Raw genomic sequence first — 14597 nt, 5'->3', positions numbered from 1 at the left:
TAATTGAAGCTACAGGCTACTTTCATTTTACTCCTCTGGAGATACTAATGTTTTATAAGAACCACTGTTTTAATAGACAGTGGACAATTTTTTTTTTTCGTATATACACCAGGGAATCCAGAAGGTCAGACTTACAGGACTTACCAGCCCTACCATCTCCTTTCTGAACTACAAGTCACCTGTAGCAACGTATCAAAAGGAATTGGTCTGAACTAAGAGTTAAGTGAGGGAAGGAATCTTGTGATCCTTTTCTTTATGCTACTAAGTCAACAGATTGGGCGATGTGGACAAATTGCATATATACGTGCAGCTCTCGCCAGGTACTATGAGATGGCTTTTATCTCCCTTTCATCTGAATTTCAGTCCAATCACAACTTGGGTTTTCTTTTGCTTTGAAAGTTTTAGCAGTGCCAGAACCTCCATATATTGGTAGGAGAATTTAAGATTGTTTGACATACGTAAAAGTGCAATATTGTTATAAATCTCTCACAGGCATGAGGAAGGTTTATCACAGCAAGACAATTAGAGGAGCCTGGCAAGCAGTGTCTTCTGTATCCTCAGTATAAGTCTTCCATTCCTTGGCTCTGCAAGTGGATGTAAAAAAGACCATGGAAATATCAAGGTAATACAGGAATTCACTCCAGTCTTCCTACCTGGCATGCATAGAAATGACCAGTTATTTTCACGACCACCTGATCATTTTCATCAGGTGTCTGGTCACGAGGGACTACAACTTCTGCACTTGTCAAGTTTTGAAGCTCATTTACCTATAAATAGATAGTAGAAGTCAGAAAAATCTTAAACAAATATCCCACAACCACCAAGCCTCAAAGATACTGCTGACCACAGAAACACCATCCTCTAAGTTATGTTTAAAAAAAAGAAACCCACTAACAGAAAGCATCTCTGTGCAGCAGTGCGCACTTTCCAAGCTGAGCCTCTTGTGTCTCTGACAAATTAGCACCAAGTTCTCTAGGTTTGTAGACGTGTTTTAAAGGCTAAATACAACACACAGAAGGTGTTAAAAACATGACTTAAAAAAGCAAATAGATGCCACAGTGTTTACAGTTGAGTTTGCAAGTTTAAGGTCAGAACACTCATACAATGTATAATGTAGGGAAGAAAAATGTCAAAGTATTTCTACAGTTTTCCTTGAAAAACCTCCACAAGATGGAGAACTCCAAACAGAACAATGAGAAGTGTCCAAATTCTTTTCAGTAGCCTATCAGCTTCCGTAGTGTTAAGTAGAGGTAAGGTTAGAGTTTTGTCCCATTTACACTCATTTTATTTTAGAAATGTATAGCATTATTTAAAAGTGTTTTAGATAAATGACTTTGAAAAGTTGTTTGTCCTTAAACCTCTTACCACTGCAAGTAATGAAAGAGGCCATGTTGCCTCCTGACACTTAAAGACCCTGTTGTGCTCAAGGATGGAGACCCAAGACTGAACCATTTCTTTGCAAATATCGGCTAGCTCCTGACTTACAACCATATGAAAATACTAGAGAGTGTCAGCATCTTTTCAGGATCGAAAAATCTCAGTGATGTTATTTTATGCAACAAACTGAGCCTAAGAAATGCCATCAATTAAGTTGAAGCAAATTTTTTTTAGTTGTTTTTTTAAATGTTGGGGTCTGAACATGTCTTAATTTCCTACCACTTATTTAGAAATTATGCTTCCACTCAGTTTTGGACAGAAGTGCCACCTTTGGACACATTGGGTTTGATTTTAATTAAATGAGATTAGTGAAATTTTTTTGCAAAATCTGGCATAAGCTAAGTTTCACAGAAGCAGGTCTTGAGTGGAAACTTGTCCGTTCTAAATGGAAGAACTACATTTCTATTAATCAAAGCCCTGCGATCTGACTGGGGCTATCGATTTTTGTTAGACTATTTCTTTTTTAGATGAAATAAATCATTCTGAGATTGGCTTCTCTTGACTCCATGCTAGAAGAAAGGAAAGCTTAACAACTACAGTTAAGAAAACAGCACTGGCTTCAATATAACTTCAAAGGATTAGCTATTAGCTAAATGTTTAAGCCTTATACATATATACACACTGAAATAAGAAACATAACTGAACAACACTAGAAGTTTTATTTCAGCTACTTACTGTTTTGCCTCCTTTACCAATAACTCTACCAGCAGCATAGGATGGCACTTTTATATGAGCCTCAAGTTTCACTTCTTCTTTAGGTCCAAAGAAATTTTCTTCTTTAAGTTTTCCATAGATTCTCCCTTGAGCCTACAAAAATGCTTTCAGTTAGAGAATGTGCTTACTGCAATCTAGTTAACGTCAAGAAATTCCACAGAAAGGAGAATTCTCAGTACACAACCCTGACAAGGCGTTTTCCCTAATAAATACAGTAACTATTTTTCCAAAAGAAGTCTTTGCACCAAACACCACTTGTGGAAGCACTGCCGTCCAACTTTAAAGACTGCATGACAAACCAGGGAACCACAGAGCAATTTAACAGAGATCATTATTATTATGCTTTTCAGTAGAAATATTGCTTTTAAAAGAACTATTGCATCTCTGTAGATGTGGTGGAGAGAGTGGTGGAGACCTGTAAAGAGTGGTGGAGAGAACTGTCTGGCTGAAGCATGTTTTTTATTACACCCAGAAGCACAGAATGCAATTAATTGGCTCAGAAGCCCATTCTTTTAAGGATGCTAAACAAAAAAAGAAAAAAGCCACCCCCCCCCCCCGCCCCCAACAAGTCATGGGATAAAGACTCCAATTACAGAAAACAGCTTACTTCTACAATCTATTACAACATATTGTTTAAAAATAAATGAATCTGAGCTTGCTCAATTTTCCAAAGTGAAAAATCAAACTGCCTAGATCTAAATAGCACCATGGGAACAGTATTACTCTGACCAGCACACAGTTCCCTTTTCTGGGGAACACACATGTGCCAGGTAGCAAGAAGAATGTCCACTGGGACTAAGCTCATGAATCTTGCTGATTCTTAAACACATTTATTTCCTTCTTCCCTGCCATTCATCAGTGAATTCTTGAGAAATGGTAACCAGATCTTCTACTCTGCATCTCCTAGAGGCATCGAAAGAACATTTCAGTTGAGATACTGAAGAGAGATGCTCTGTAAAGACTGTAAACCTAGGACCACAAAGCCTTTCTTGTTCAGATTCTTTATCACCTTCTATTAAGTCACGCTCACCAGCCCTGTCACCGTGTACAGGCTAAGTCCAACCATCTTACAGGCCACCACTGCAATGGAATATGAAAAGTCCAAAAAGATTACCTGGTGTGATAATTACGTTAAATATCGTCAGCTTATTTTATCTTCTTTCTAGCTCATGTCCTAAAAGCCTACTTAAGTTCATGCTACTCTAGAATGGGTAACATGAAAGACATTTTGTGACCTTGGACCTGAAAGTACTCAGTATTTTGGGTAAGTCAGACTCCACCTGAAGAGTATGGAAAAGTCTAGAGTACATGGCTTTGACCTAGGTGGGATACTGCAGGTCATGGGACCCTGTCACAGAGGACAAAAGCTATCATCTTTCCAGTGAGACAAAAGACTACACAAAAAAGCCATACAAAACCACAGTACAACTACCACGTTCTGGCGCCATCAACAGCCCTGGAATCAGAGATTCCTGCTCCAGGAAAACACTTCAAAAGGGTTTGCCAAGAGCAGATAAAAATACTACTTCCCAGCCATCATCTTGAGCTGGAGATTTTGAAGCTATTTCCAAATTTGTTAGAGACAGACAGTAGCCAGCATAGCTCTTTTTATTTCAATAGCAATGCTTTTCGTGTGCATAACACCTTGACAACCTGCACAGGCTGCAGGGCTCGGTGGGAGAGGTACTGCAGGAGAAGAGTGTGCATCACTGCTGAATTATGAAGCAAGGTGGGATGTTGACTTTTTAAAAGATAGTAGATATATTTCCAACACCCCAAATCTTTCAGCTCTTGAAAAAGTCTTTAAGGAAAGGAAACAACCTAACTGGGCTGCAGCTCCTTCACAGTAAAATAGTGGCTGAAATATGTTGTCTACACTGGATTCCACTTTGCTTGCACACGTCCCAGATCCAAGGCAACATGATCATCTCAATATTGGTGTCACAGGTATGCCTAAACTCTAGGGAGCACTGCAGCAGAGGCTGTAAACAGTGGCATATTCTCTTCCCATTGCCTTGCTAATAAATAGCCCTGCATACCGCAACATCCTCAGGCTACTGCAGCTGAGGAAGAAAGGGGTGCAGCCACTACAGCTACCACAGACATGAATCACAGACAGCAGAACACAATGTAGTAGGGAAAGGATGCCAAACTCACAGGCTCTGGGATGACGCCGCCTCTCCGAGAGCTGGTTACTCATCTGAGCAGCAGCTCTTCCCTCTTCAAGTTGTTGTGCACCCAGATTACATTCCTGGTGCCTAACAAGCAATAGCCTATGCTCAAAGATAGAGAAGACGCTTCTTAAACAGAGCTTAAGGAGAGCATTAATGAAGCTTGGCCCTGACTGTAAGGCATGCTTCAGGTTAACAGTGGTGATAAAAGAAAGAATTGAACTCTGCGTCTGCCCATCTCAGTCAAGAGGGCATTGCTCAAAGAGTAGTAAAAGACTACAAGGACTGGAGCTGAAGGAAGCCCCAAGGAACAACCCTTCTCTTTCACAAGACCAGCATACTCAGGAGCATTGGCTGTACTAGTACAATGATCCCTCTTTGCAAGCAGAAGCCCAAGTGTAGAGAAGTGACCGATTGATGTGGTTTTAACCCATGTATGGGGTGCAGAAAAGGGAGACTTTCCTCCTTGCATGATCCAGGTTGGGGAGAAGAGCTGGCAAAAGAACTCTGTGGGACTTCAAGTCTATCTTAGGGAGGAAGCCTGAGGACAAGCCTTTTCCTACATGAAAAGTCAGGATAAGGGATGACCAAATCTACTTCGGCCTGCTACTGCTTAAGGGTAAGTTCACTGATCCTTGATGGAAAGAAAAGGTAGCCAGAATCTGAGCTTGTGCTGATCCCAGATCACAACAGCACCCCATATGGCCATGGGGTCAAGCCCATATACACACAGAAAACCTCAAGGAGGCAGAGCTTCTAAATTATGTGTTGTCTTCAATAGCTTCTCAAATATATATGGTAACTGAGCAATAATCCCAAATGCATCTAGTTCGCTATTACCACTGCAAAATGCCTGCCCTGATACTTCTCCAAAATTCCTAAAGGCATTAAGCTGATTCTAGATATGCCTGAAGTTTGTACACCTCCTTCTTGCAAGATGCCCTGAAGCAAAAATACAAAGACAAAAACGAGAACAGGCAAGAGAACGATGCCAGGACATGAACTCTCAAGTGACTTGCTACCTGCTCTGGGCCTCATCTGCGATGAGGCCAGGCTGCTGCACTGAGCTGTCTGCATCACTCCTAACGTGGTCAACTCCTTTTGGGGTAACTAGATTTATCCCTTGGCACTTAAGGCAGAAGGCCACTCCAGAAATCAATTTGAACACAAATGGGATAATCAGGTTGAGTATCTCCTTGTAGTTGTAGTGGAAATACAATTAGAAATCTTGCATTTATCTGTAGAGCTACGCAAAAAGCATTTTCCATTTGGCACGCAACAGTAACCTGGGAAGACTCAGTCTCTCGTCTTGTCAGCTCTGTTATTTCAATTAAACACACTAAACTGTTGCATGTATTAAGACAGGCTAGAAAGACTGAACTATTGTGCTCATAGATAAAGGGAAAATTAGGAATGTAACATGGCCATATTTTCATGCTAGACTTGATTCTAACTTACATGAAACTCCTACCAGTTTGCAGGTGACCAGAACCTGGCCCCTATATTACTGTACTCATATTCATATGAGATACCTTTCAGCAAAAGGAAAGTAAAAAAAAAATCAAGTGTTTACTAAAATTCTGAATAAAATGGTACTTGGAACCAAGTGGTTTGTTTTCAATATTGTCCAAAGGCCATTACAGACTGACAAGTTTTTATATGTTGTACCTTGAACTGAGCTTCTGGAGGTCCAGTGATGATAACCATTCTCAGCTTGGCATCTGGTCCTTCAGCAGGGGCAATCTGGAATGGATAAACATAGCTTTTGGTAGCTGTCTTTTGAAGGAATACTTTAAAGCCACCTCCTCCCCATTTCAGTCTCACATTCTGTTCAAGAGTGAAAAATTATTCGTTACAGCAGCAGCAGCATTACACTTCAGTCATGACTGGTTTGTTCCCTTTAAAATGCATTAATTAGCTATAATGAAATATGGAGAAATTGGCTAAACCATAAGCAAATTTACTTCTGAAAATTAAAGGCATAGCTACTCATCCACATATGGCAAAATCCCACAAGCCATTTTCATGTGGCTATGAGTGATGCAAGACATGTAGCCTTCAAAAAGACAAGTATGGTTAATAGACCGAGATTCTCATCCCTACCCACTAACTTAAATAGTCTAACAAGTTTTGCTCATTAGCAAAAGTTTGCATCTGTCCCCCTGAGAACAGAAGATCACTTTACTGTTGTAACTAATCAGATCCAAAACATTCCTCTATACTGGACAATGAGTTCGCAGTTTCCAAGGGGTTTGTATCTACAGTCATTTATTTGTGTGACCCAAATAAAAATTAAGCTCCGCCAGAGCTGAGACAGAGACGCCTGTAGGGTCTTTAGCAGTTCATGTCACCACAAAAGTAAGATTTCTGTGGGTGTTGTTCTCAGACTCCAGTGGCATTAAATAATTCAAACTAGCCTCTGACATTCTAGATGAATCTTTTGTTTATCACAACTGACATTTCCATTGTTGCATCTAGTATTACATAGCCACTGTTGAATGGGCAATATATTAAACACTACAGGATTTCATCTTAGCTGTTGGCATAGGGATGTTATTCATATTTAACAGCTGTAGTTTATTTCAGACAAATTACGAGTCACCATGCATAATTTTCACTAAAGAATTTTGCTAACCAAAGTTTATATAATTATTCATATTGTACCCTAAGATGGAGAAGACATTACATACTAGTTATCTGGTTTACATATTTATTTTTCATACGATTTCTGCATTCCAGTTGGCTATATCTAAAAATACACATTCATTTTACAGCAGTACATTTATATGACATGACGTTGTGGTAAGGACAAGCACAGACTAAATCCATTCATTCTTTGGAACACAAGTGTTTTAGAGGGGCAAAATTTCGAGGCACATTTGGAGGCAGCTGACTGAACAGAGCTCAGCCTGATAATTGCCATTCATGTAAAATGGACATTGTAGTTTGCCTCTCAGTCACCTCATGTTTTCTTAGTGAGCACCAGTGCCTTTATTGAAATTTTAGGAAAAATATTTTCCCTCAAGCCTTCATTACATCTTACATGTGTTTAAATGTTCTGGGACATTTCTTGCTTTGCTTTTATCCTAGAATGTCCTGTTCTCAGCAGCTGGAGTAAAACGTGGCTGAGGGCTGTGAAAAAGGTGTAACGACCAACATTTCAACATCTGAAGGGGCAACCTAAGAGACTTCAGTGTTAATTTTGCCTGTCTGCTCTTGGAAGAAGTTATATACATACAAATAGTATCCAAGTAGTGAATTTTTAACTTCCGAGAGAAATAGTTTTACATTCCTAACCTGAAAATAACCAGTCCTCTATATGCCAAGTCAAAAGCTGACAACTTCATACACCCAAAACCTACAATGCTCACCCCAGCTCCTTCAGAGACAAGAAAGGCTACTCTGGGAATAAACAAGGACATGCCAAGGGTTCCCAACAGATCCCAGCACTGTAGTACAGGATGGGCAGCAGACAGCCCAGAAATCTCTGCCTGGCTCCTTTGCTGAATAATTCAGTCTGCTGGAGCCCCACATTGAGCCTGCATTACCAAGCAACAACCCCCAGCACAGGGACGCAACCTGAGCTCATCAACAGCCACATGCATCTCTGAAGTGATGGGCTGGACACCGCAGCCTTATGTGGAACCCCTGTGCACCTGCAGTTTATTTAGTCTTACTTCGTGGCTAACGAGTTTCGTCAGATCTACAAAGCTCAGCACAAGCACAAAGATGATGCATGGGGATGTAAAAAGTTTTCATCTGTAACAGTCTGCAGCACAACTCAAAAGTTCAGTGTCATGCACAAAGACTTTCTTCCTCCACAAAGTACAATTACTACAGTTTGGCAAGTTAAGAGTTACTCAGGCAGCTAACTTAGCTAAAAGCACAGATTCCTTGATGATTCACAAGTTATTATTTTGCTCAAAAGTTATGATAAAGGGCAGGTAGTCAACACAAGAGAAGTTCAGAAGTTTTGAATAAGTTAGTAGCAACTGTCGTATTTAACACTTCACTTTCACACAGAAGCAAGCGTGCTGCTCCATATTGTTCTGTCAGATTACAAATGAAGTTGTATTTTTATTGTAATTGATAAGCATACATGCTACTTTCCCATTTAGCAAGCATACCCTGTATCTGTACAGTTCTGTTAAGATTTAATCCTATTTCCACAAAAATCTTCTTTACTTTATTCCTACTGAAGGAACAAAAGACCAGAGCTTTAGCAAACTTTTAACTGAATTTCAATTAATACAGATATGCTAAATGTGTTGGGTAGACGGGTGCCAGCCAGTAGAGGAAGCCTGAGGCCACTGTTAGCCAGATGCGTGAGAAACATGGGAAACTCCCTTTCCACTAAACTGTCTTCCAAGGACCAACTAAAGAACTAGTTTGGACGGGTTCTTGGAGGTCCAGGTTATTTCACATTTCTCTCTCCACCTAGCAGTACCTTCCATATACCACTTAATCTTTAGATACAAACTATGGGAATGGAGAGAGGAAGAGGAAATACAAGTGATATATCACACCTCCATGCAGGACAGATTTGATAAAGAAAAATCAACACCTCTCGCTTTCTTCTATTCCATTTTTTCCCCCCTAAAAATATGATTATTACTGCTCTACTAATGTAGACCATCTGGGTAGTATAACAACTATTTAATGTACTGCTCAATAAAGGATGGAATTGGGCAGCATGCCAGTTGGTTGACTGGCCAGTAAATGGATCAGCATTCGGCAAACCACACACAAGACTCATTCATCAGGGTTCCCCAATTATTTTGCTCTGCACACTTAGAGGAACACCTTCCAAGCCAAGCCCAGCCTTACTGGCTTCACCAAGCTCAACTCAGCATAGCCAGCTCCTGCCCCTCTGCCCCAACCTTTGGCAGATCCCTGCCATAGCACTGACTAAACAGGCTACATCTCCTGAGCAAAAAGAGAACTGAGAAGAAAACATTTGCTTCATCTGTGCAGGAAAATATCAATCTAACAGCACATAACAAAATTACATACTGTTTGGCTTTGGTTTTTTTGTTGTTTTTTTTTTTTTTTAACTTTTTTCTTTTTTAATTTAGGCCAAAACATTATCTTTACAGCATAGAACAGCAGAACTTACTATTTACAAGAAAAAAGCTCAAGCATCTAGAAAAGATACTCGTGGTTGCAATGGCATTAGTAGCGGAAACCCAAGACCTTCCTACAACTGCAACTGGTACTAACCCCTATACACAGCCAACGAGGATTTCACCAAATTGACTAAAAGTCAAACTTAAGCTTCCATTAGGTCAACCTCTGCAAACCGTCTTGTTCTTAACTACATTGAGGCGGTCAACACACAAACAGCTGGATGTTAAAACAGAGGTAAACATGATGTTAAAGAACTGATCGACTCCAGGAGCTTGGAGTACATGGGTGATTTTAAAACATGAACACCTCAGTGTGAAGCCATCTGAGCTTGACAGCCCAGACTGATCCATCTGGAATAGAGCAAGAGTGGCCACAGACTTCACCTGTGATGCTGCTTTTAGAAGGGAAATTTACCTCACCAATTTTCACTTTACCAAAAACAAGAAGAAAGCCTTTAAGCACTGCATCATTAAGACTTAAGTCTGTTTCTAAGAAATCAAGACCACCAAAGTAGTTTTCTTTGCAGCTTATATTTCACACCTCAGGAGACGTTTGAAAACATGCTTCTAATTATCTTGTCTCAAGGAAGATTAAAAGATGATTTATAAACAAATGTACCATTTATCACATCACATTCTAAGCACAGAGTGGGGGAGGACATTCATGAAAACACGACTTGTGCAAACTTGCTGAAAGTGTCATGTAGAATAGACAGAAAGTTAGTCAGTGTAATAATACCTTAATAGATGCGCCTGCAAAACGAGAAAGTTGTTTGATGTGCTGTCCCTGCTTGCCAATAATAGCTCCAACTGCCAAGGCTGGGATGAACAGATGAACAGTCTCAGACTCGGGCTGTTGCTGTGGGGAAGAAGGAAATATGCAGTGAATGTTTTTGAACGTTACGAATCAGACTGACAGGAAAACGGGTACGGGACAGGCATGCATGGAAATGAGGGGGGAATCTTATGATGCCCTGTGATGTCTGAATCATAAGGGTCTGGCTTCTTCTGGGAATCACAAAATGCACAAAACATGAAAGAACAGTTTGAGCCAAAAGAGGATTCTTTCATCTTTTATAAAATACTTGAAATTTTAATGCTTAGAGTTTTCAAAAAAAAAAAAAAAAGAAATTTGAGGTGTTGCTTCTTTGCAAGGCTTTCGTTCTTACCTGTCACTGTCTGGATTTTCTTCCACATGCAAGACACTGCAGATGAGGCTGCTACAAGCAGAGGGGCTACAGCCTGAGCAGGCAAACTCTTTCTAGTCTTCCTAGTTATTTTTTTAATTTTAGATTGTGCTGAGAGCAGCACAAAAAGCCTCAGAGTTACATATATGCTACAATTTCCTTTGTGTGGGAGTGATCTGGAATGATAGCCAGCTTGAAAACTGCCAGCGATTCCTCCTGTGTAACATTATGCAACAGTTGGAGCCTTGGCAGCAGGCCTCAAGCAGGCTAGTAAATTAAACGCCAGATTAGGCATTCTTAAAAGTGAGAGGACCCTAACGTTGCACCCACTGGATATCAGGCACCACTGCAGCTTCATATTGCTTTCAAGCAGATGCCCCAGCTGGAGAGCACAACGTAACACTTGAGTTCCTCTCTACGTGCTACATAGTGATGATCAAACCGCAGGGTTGCATATGCCACTATAAGCCATAACTATTTTGCCAGCCTCAGAAGAGCTTGTCCTCGGACTAACGGAGCACCGCCGAGTACCCACTACGCCACCGTACCATCAATCCATCCACTTACGTCAGGGTTACTTCTCAAAAGCATTTCACCAAAAACCTGTCTTTGAACTAGGAGGTATTTAAGACCCTCCCCCCCCCCCCCCCCCCTTTTAAAGCATTTCTTCCTCTATGTAGCCCTCTTACGCATTTTCAAAATTTGTTTTGCTCATCTTCAACAAGACAAAACCAACAAGCCCTTTTCCTGGAGAGGTATTTGAAGACTACGCAGCCATCCTCATCCTCGCTTTCTTGGTGCCCACCATGCAGACCAGCCCGAGCACCAGCGGGCAGAGCACGTGGGACCAACTGTGCTCGTTTAGTTTTGCTCACTTGTATATTTTGGTAGGGATACAGACCCACATACAGAAGCTCACCGAAACAGCTTTTTTCTGGGATACTTTCAGAAAAAGATATTCTATATGCAACACAAAGCAAAAAGCAGCTGCAATCCTAAAAAAAGCTATCTCCACTTATTTTTAAATTCCAGTAACATCTTTCAAGGGGAAACAAAGTCTCAGTGCATTAACCATAAACAAATCAGAACAAAATGCTTGTTTCCAAGTTTTACCACTTTATTTTTGGTAAACACAAGTCAACCGTAACCTCAGGGGAAATAAATTCCAGGCACAGCTCCATTTACCAGGTGAAGAAACCCCAAAATAGGATATTGAGAATAGAAACACATTCTGCCAGTCACTTTAGGTGATCACAACAGTTGCACAATTTACCCTGTGTTTTCACACGTACAAGGTATCAGGATTCACAGTCAGTTTATGCTGGTTTAAGCCCACGTTTTCTCTGGGCACAGGTTGCAGCCCTCCACACCCAGCCTCCCCACTGCCCTGTGTGTTTTGCGGCCAGCAGGACTGCAGATCCAGCTGATTTTTAAGGCAGGCAGTGGGTCCCTGATCCAAATAACCAGAGAGCCACACAAGCGGCAGTCCTGGAACAAGGGAGGAAGCAACAACAATTAGGTCAGGGCATGGGAAAAGGTGGGAACACCCCTTTTAATCTGCCTACAGATCAGTTTAAAATGATCTCAAAACTACGCCCTGAAACTACATATTTGTGATGAAAGATACCAGTCACTTTAGTATATATGTTAAACCACTTTCCAGAAGATTACTCATTTTCTCCTCCTATTATTACAAACATCCTGTGAGTGTACTCATAGTAAGTCCTTTTACATGTTCATTGGGAATCCAGCAAGATTTCCAGTAATTTGGAAATGCTACTGTACGTACTTGGTTGATCTTACCACTTCGGAAAAAATGGATACAAATTCACGAGGCATTTGTTTTTTTCTGGTTTTGTTCCAAGGACCCATACTAACTGCACTGGGTATAGAGGCAACCTCTCTTTCCAATCCAGGTGCAGACAGCTTAGCCACCCCTTGCTCACTCATCTCTTTGACCCCTACCTTCAATTGCCCACACATGCTCCAGCTCCTGCAAAAGTCCGCTGCCAAAGTCTTCCCTCCCACGTGCAACTCCAGCCACCTTCTTCCAGCTAAACTTTGAGCTAATGCATACAAACTTTCCAGCTAATTCATACAACGCTGCTACGAATCAAACATGTAACTTGGTTTTCAAGAATTTACACAGTTTCTACCTAAACCCACCTCCAGACACATTTCTCTACCATAGAAACAAATCAAACTTCATTACTTTTGTCTGTAGATATTTCCTGCTTTCCCTCTGTTGCCCATCTGCCTGCAGCACAGTTTTCCCCTCTTCTTCCCAAAGCTTGATTTCAAGACACTTTCTTGGCTAGATTCAATTCACCACTGAAATTCCTTTCTGCTGCCTCACCCTTAAACATGAAACATGGGCAGCAAAGGCAATGAAAGACAGAAGATGTACATGTGTCTTTCCAACTGTACAGTCAGCTCACTGTGGCACTCTCCCCCCATCCCTCATAATTTTGAGTTGTTGATACATTTCAACTTCTTTTTTCCTAAAGGACTTTTTTTTAGTATTTTTGTGTGAGTGAGTGAGGTTCTTTAACATTAAACTTCCATTTTGGTGTAATAGTGATATATGTTTATTAAGGAACAATGGAGAATCTGTCGATACTGAACTGTTTATACATTGTCATTTTTCAAATTCTTGTCTGCAGAAGCACATTGGCACATATGTATAACCAAATTCATCTCCAGTATAACATCACACAGGGTTTAGAGAAATTATGTCCATTTCCTTACCTACACTGATTTTTAACCACTCAAAAAAACATACTGTTTGATTTGTTTTAAAGCATGAACATCAAAAACAACAGCTCTTTCTTTTTTCTTCTGGCAGAAATCAAGTCTAGCTAAGGCTTTTAGGGGAATATCATAACACCAAGTTCAATTTATTATCTGTCCACCTCCTTAACCACAATAATTTTAAAATCCTTTTGTATTTACTGGAAGACTATCCTCCAAAAGAAACACATCAAAATGTAATGCAATGACTACACCACCCATCAATCTTAGAGATGCTTCTGGGGATCTTAGGATGGAAGAAAATCAACTATAATTTAATCTTCCCCATGCCATGCCACATAAGTCATAGAGCTTTCCAGGAACTTCTAGCATAAGTTATATCAGAAATAGATTCCTAGATCTTAAACATATGTTAGAAGCACTAAATTTAGGGAACTAATTTCCCACTGTGTGGAATCTGAGCTTCGATGTTCACTCCCTTAACAAGGCCAAGTTTGCTTAAACATATACTTAAGATTTAAAAACTAAAATATATATGTGTATATATATCTTGGAGAATATCTGTCTGTAATGACTCTAGAGAGCATCCTGCAGTTCATCTTTTTTACTTCGTAATTTTAAGGGCCTTAATGGTACAGTTATAAATTTAAATATTTTTCAGTCTAAATGTTAAAGTAGTGTGCATTCGTTACTGAAGTTGTAAAGTTCATTAAGTCATTGAATTAGTCATCAACTAATTTTTTACAACGGTAAGATCTCCTGTAGATGGAGAATTCTGTGTAATTTTCTCCTCTTCCCCATTCACTTTATTTTCCCCCCACATAAGAAAATAGTTTATTCAAGACTAGACCAGCCCTGGGAACTGACAGAAATGTGGAAAAAAAAAAATCTTTTAAAAATAGTAACCTAGGTTCTCAAAGATATATAGTCCATACATCCACCCTAATTCATGAGTAACTGTCCCAGAGGTCTGTGATGCACAGACCACCTCTTCTGCCCTAGCAACATTTGTGGGATGGGCTCAGGACTAGTCCACCCTAATGTTGAACAGGTCCAAACAGTATAAAGCTACGTACTCATCTGGGTGGTGGGGCGGGAGGCCTACATACACTTGAGAAATACGGCTTTGGGGAGAGAAGTTTCTGCCTTGCATAGCTGGTGCACACAGTTAGACAACACCAGGATGTTCACTCAGATGGAGAACTTAGTTG

General features: G+C 40.3%; 1 protein-coding gene across 3 annotated transcripts in view; it reads right to left on the bottom strand.

Moving 5' to 3' along the window:
- Positions 1-14597, bottom strand: part of IGF2BP3 (insulin like growth factor 2 mRNA binding protein 3) — a 119776-nt gene that overhangs the window by 5215 nt on the left and 99964 nt on the right. For 2 of the 3 annotated variants that reach the window (XM_087773210.1, XM_087773218.1), the window contains exons 12-15: positions 10188-10307; positions 5991-6065; positions 2113-2244; positions 654-767 (exon numbers count right to left, since the gene is read on the bottom strand). In XM_087773210.1, coding sequence (XP_087629336.1) covers positions 654-767; positions 2113-2244; positions 5991-6065; positions 10188-10307 — 441 coding nt within the window. Of the gene's footprint in view, positions 1-490; positions 768-2112; positions 2245-5990; positions 6066-10187; positions 10308-14597 lie in introns of all 3 variants that reach the window. The other variant, XR_015707936.1, reaches the window with a different exon arrangement.

Source organism: Nipponia nippon, unplaced genomic scaffold (assembly GCF_047370975.1).
Source record: "Nipponia nippon isolate SJK-2023a ecotype South Korea unplaced genomic scaffold, ASM4737097v1 scaffold_1, whole genome shotgun sequence".
Classification (NCBI taxonomy): Eukaryota; Metazoa; Chordata; class Aves; order Pelecaniformes; family Threskiornithidae; genus Nipponia; species Nipponia nippon.
The sequence above is the reverse complement of the archived record's forward strand: the minus strand, read 5'-3'. Positions and strand labels throughout refer to the sequence as shown.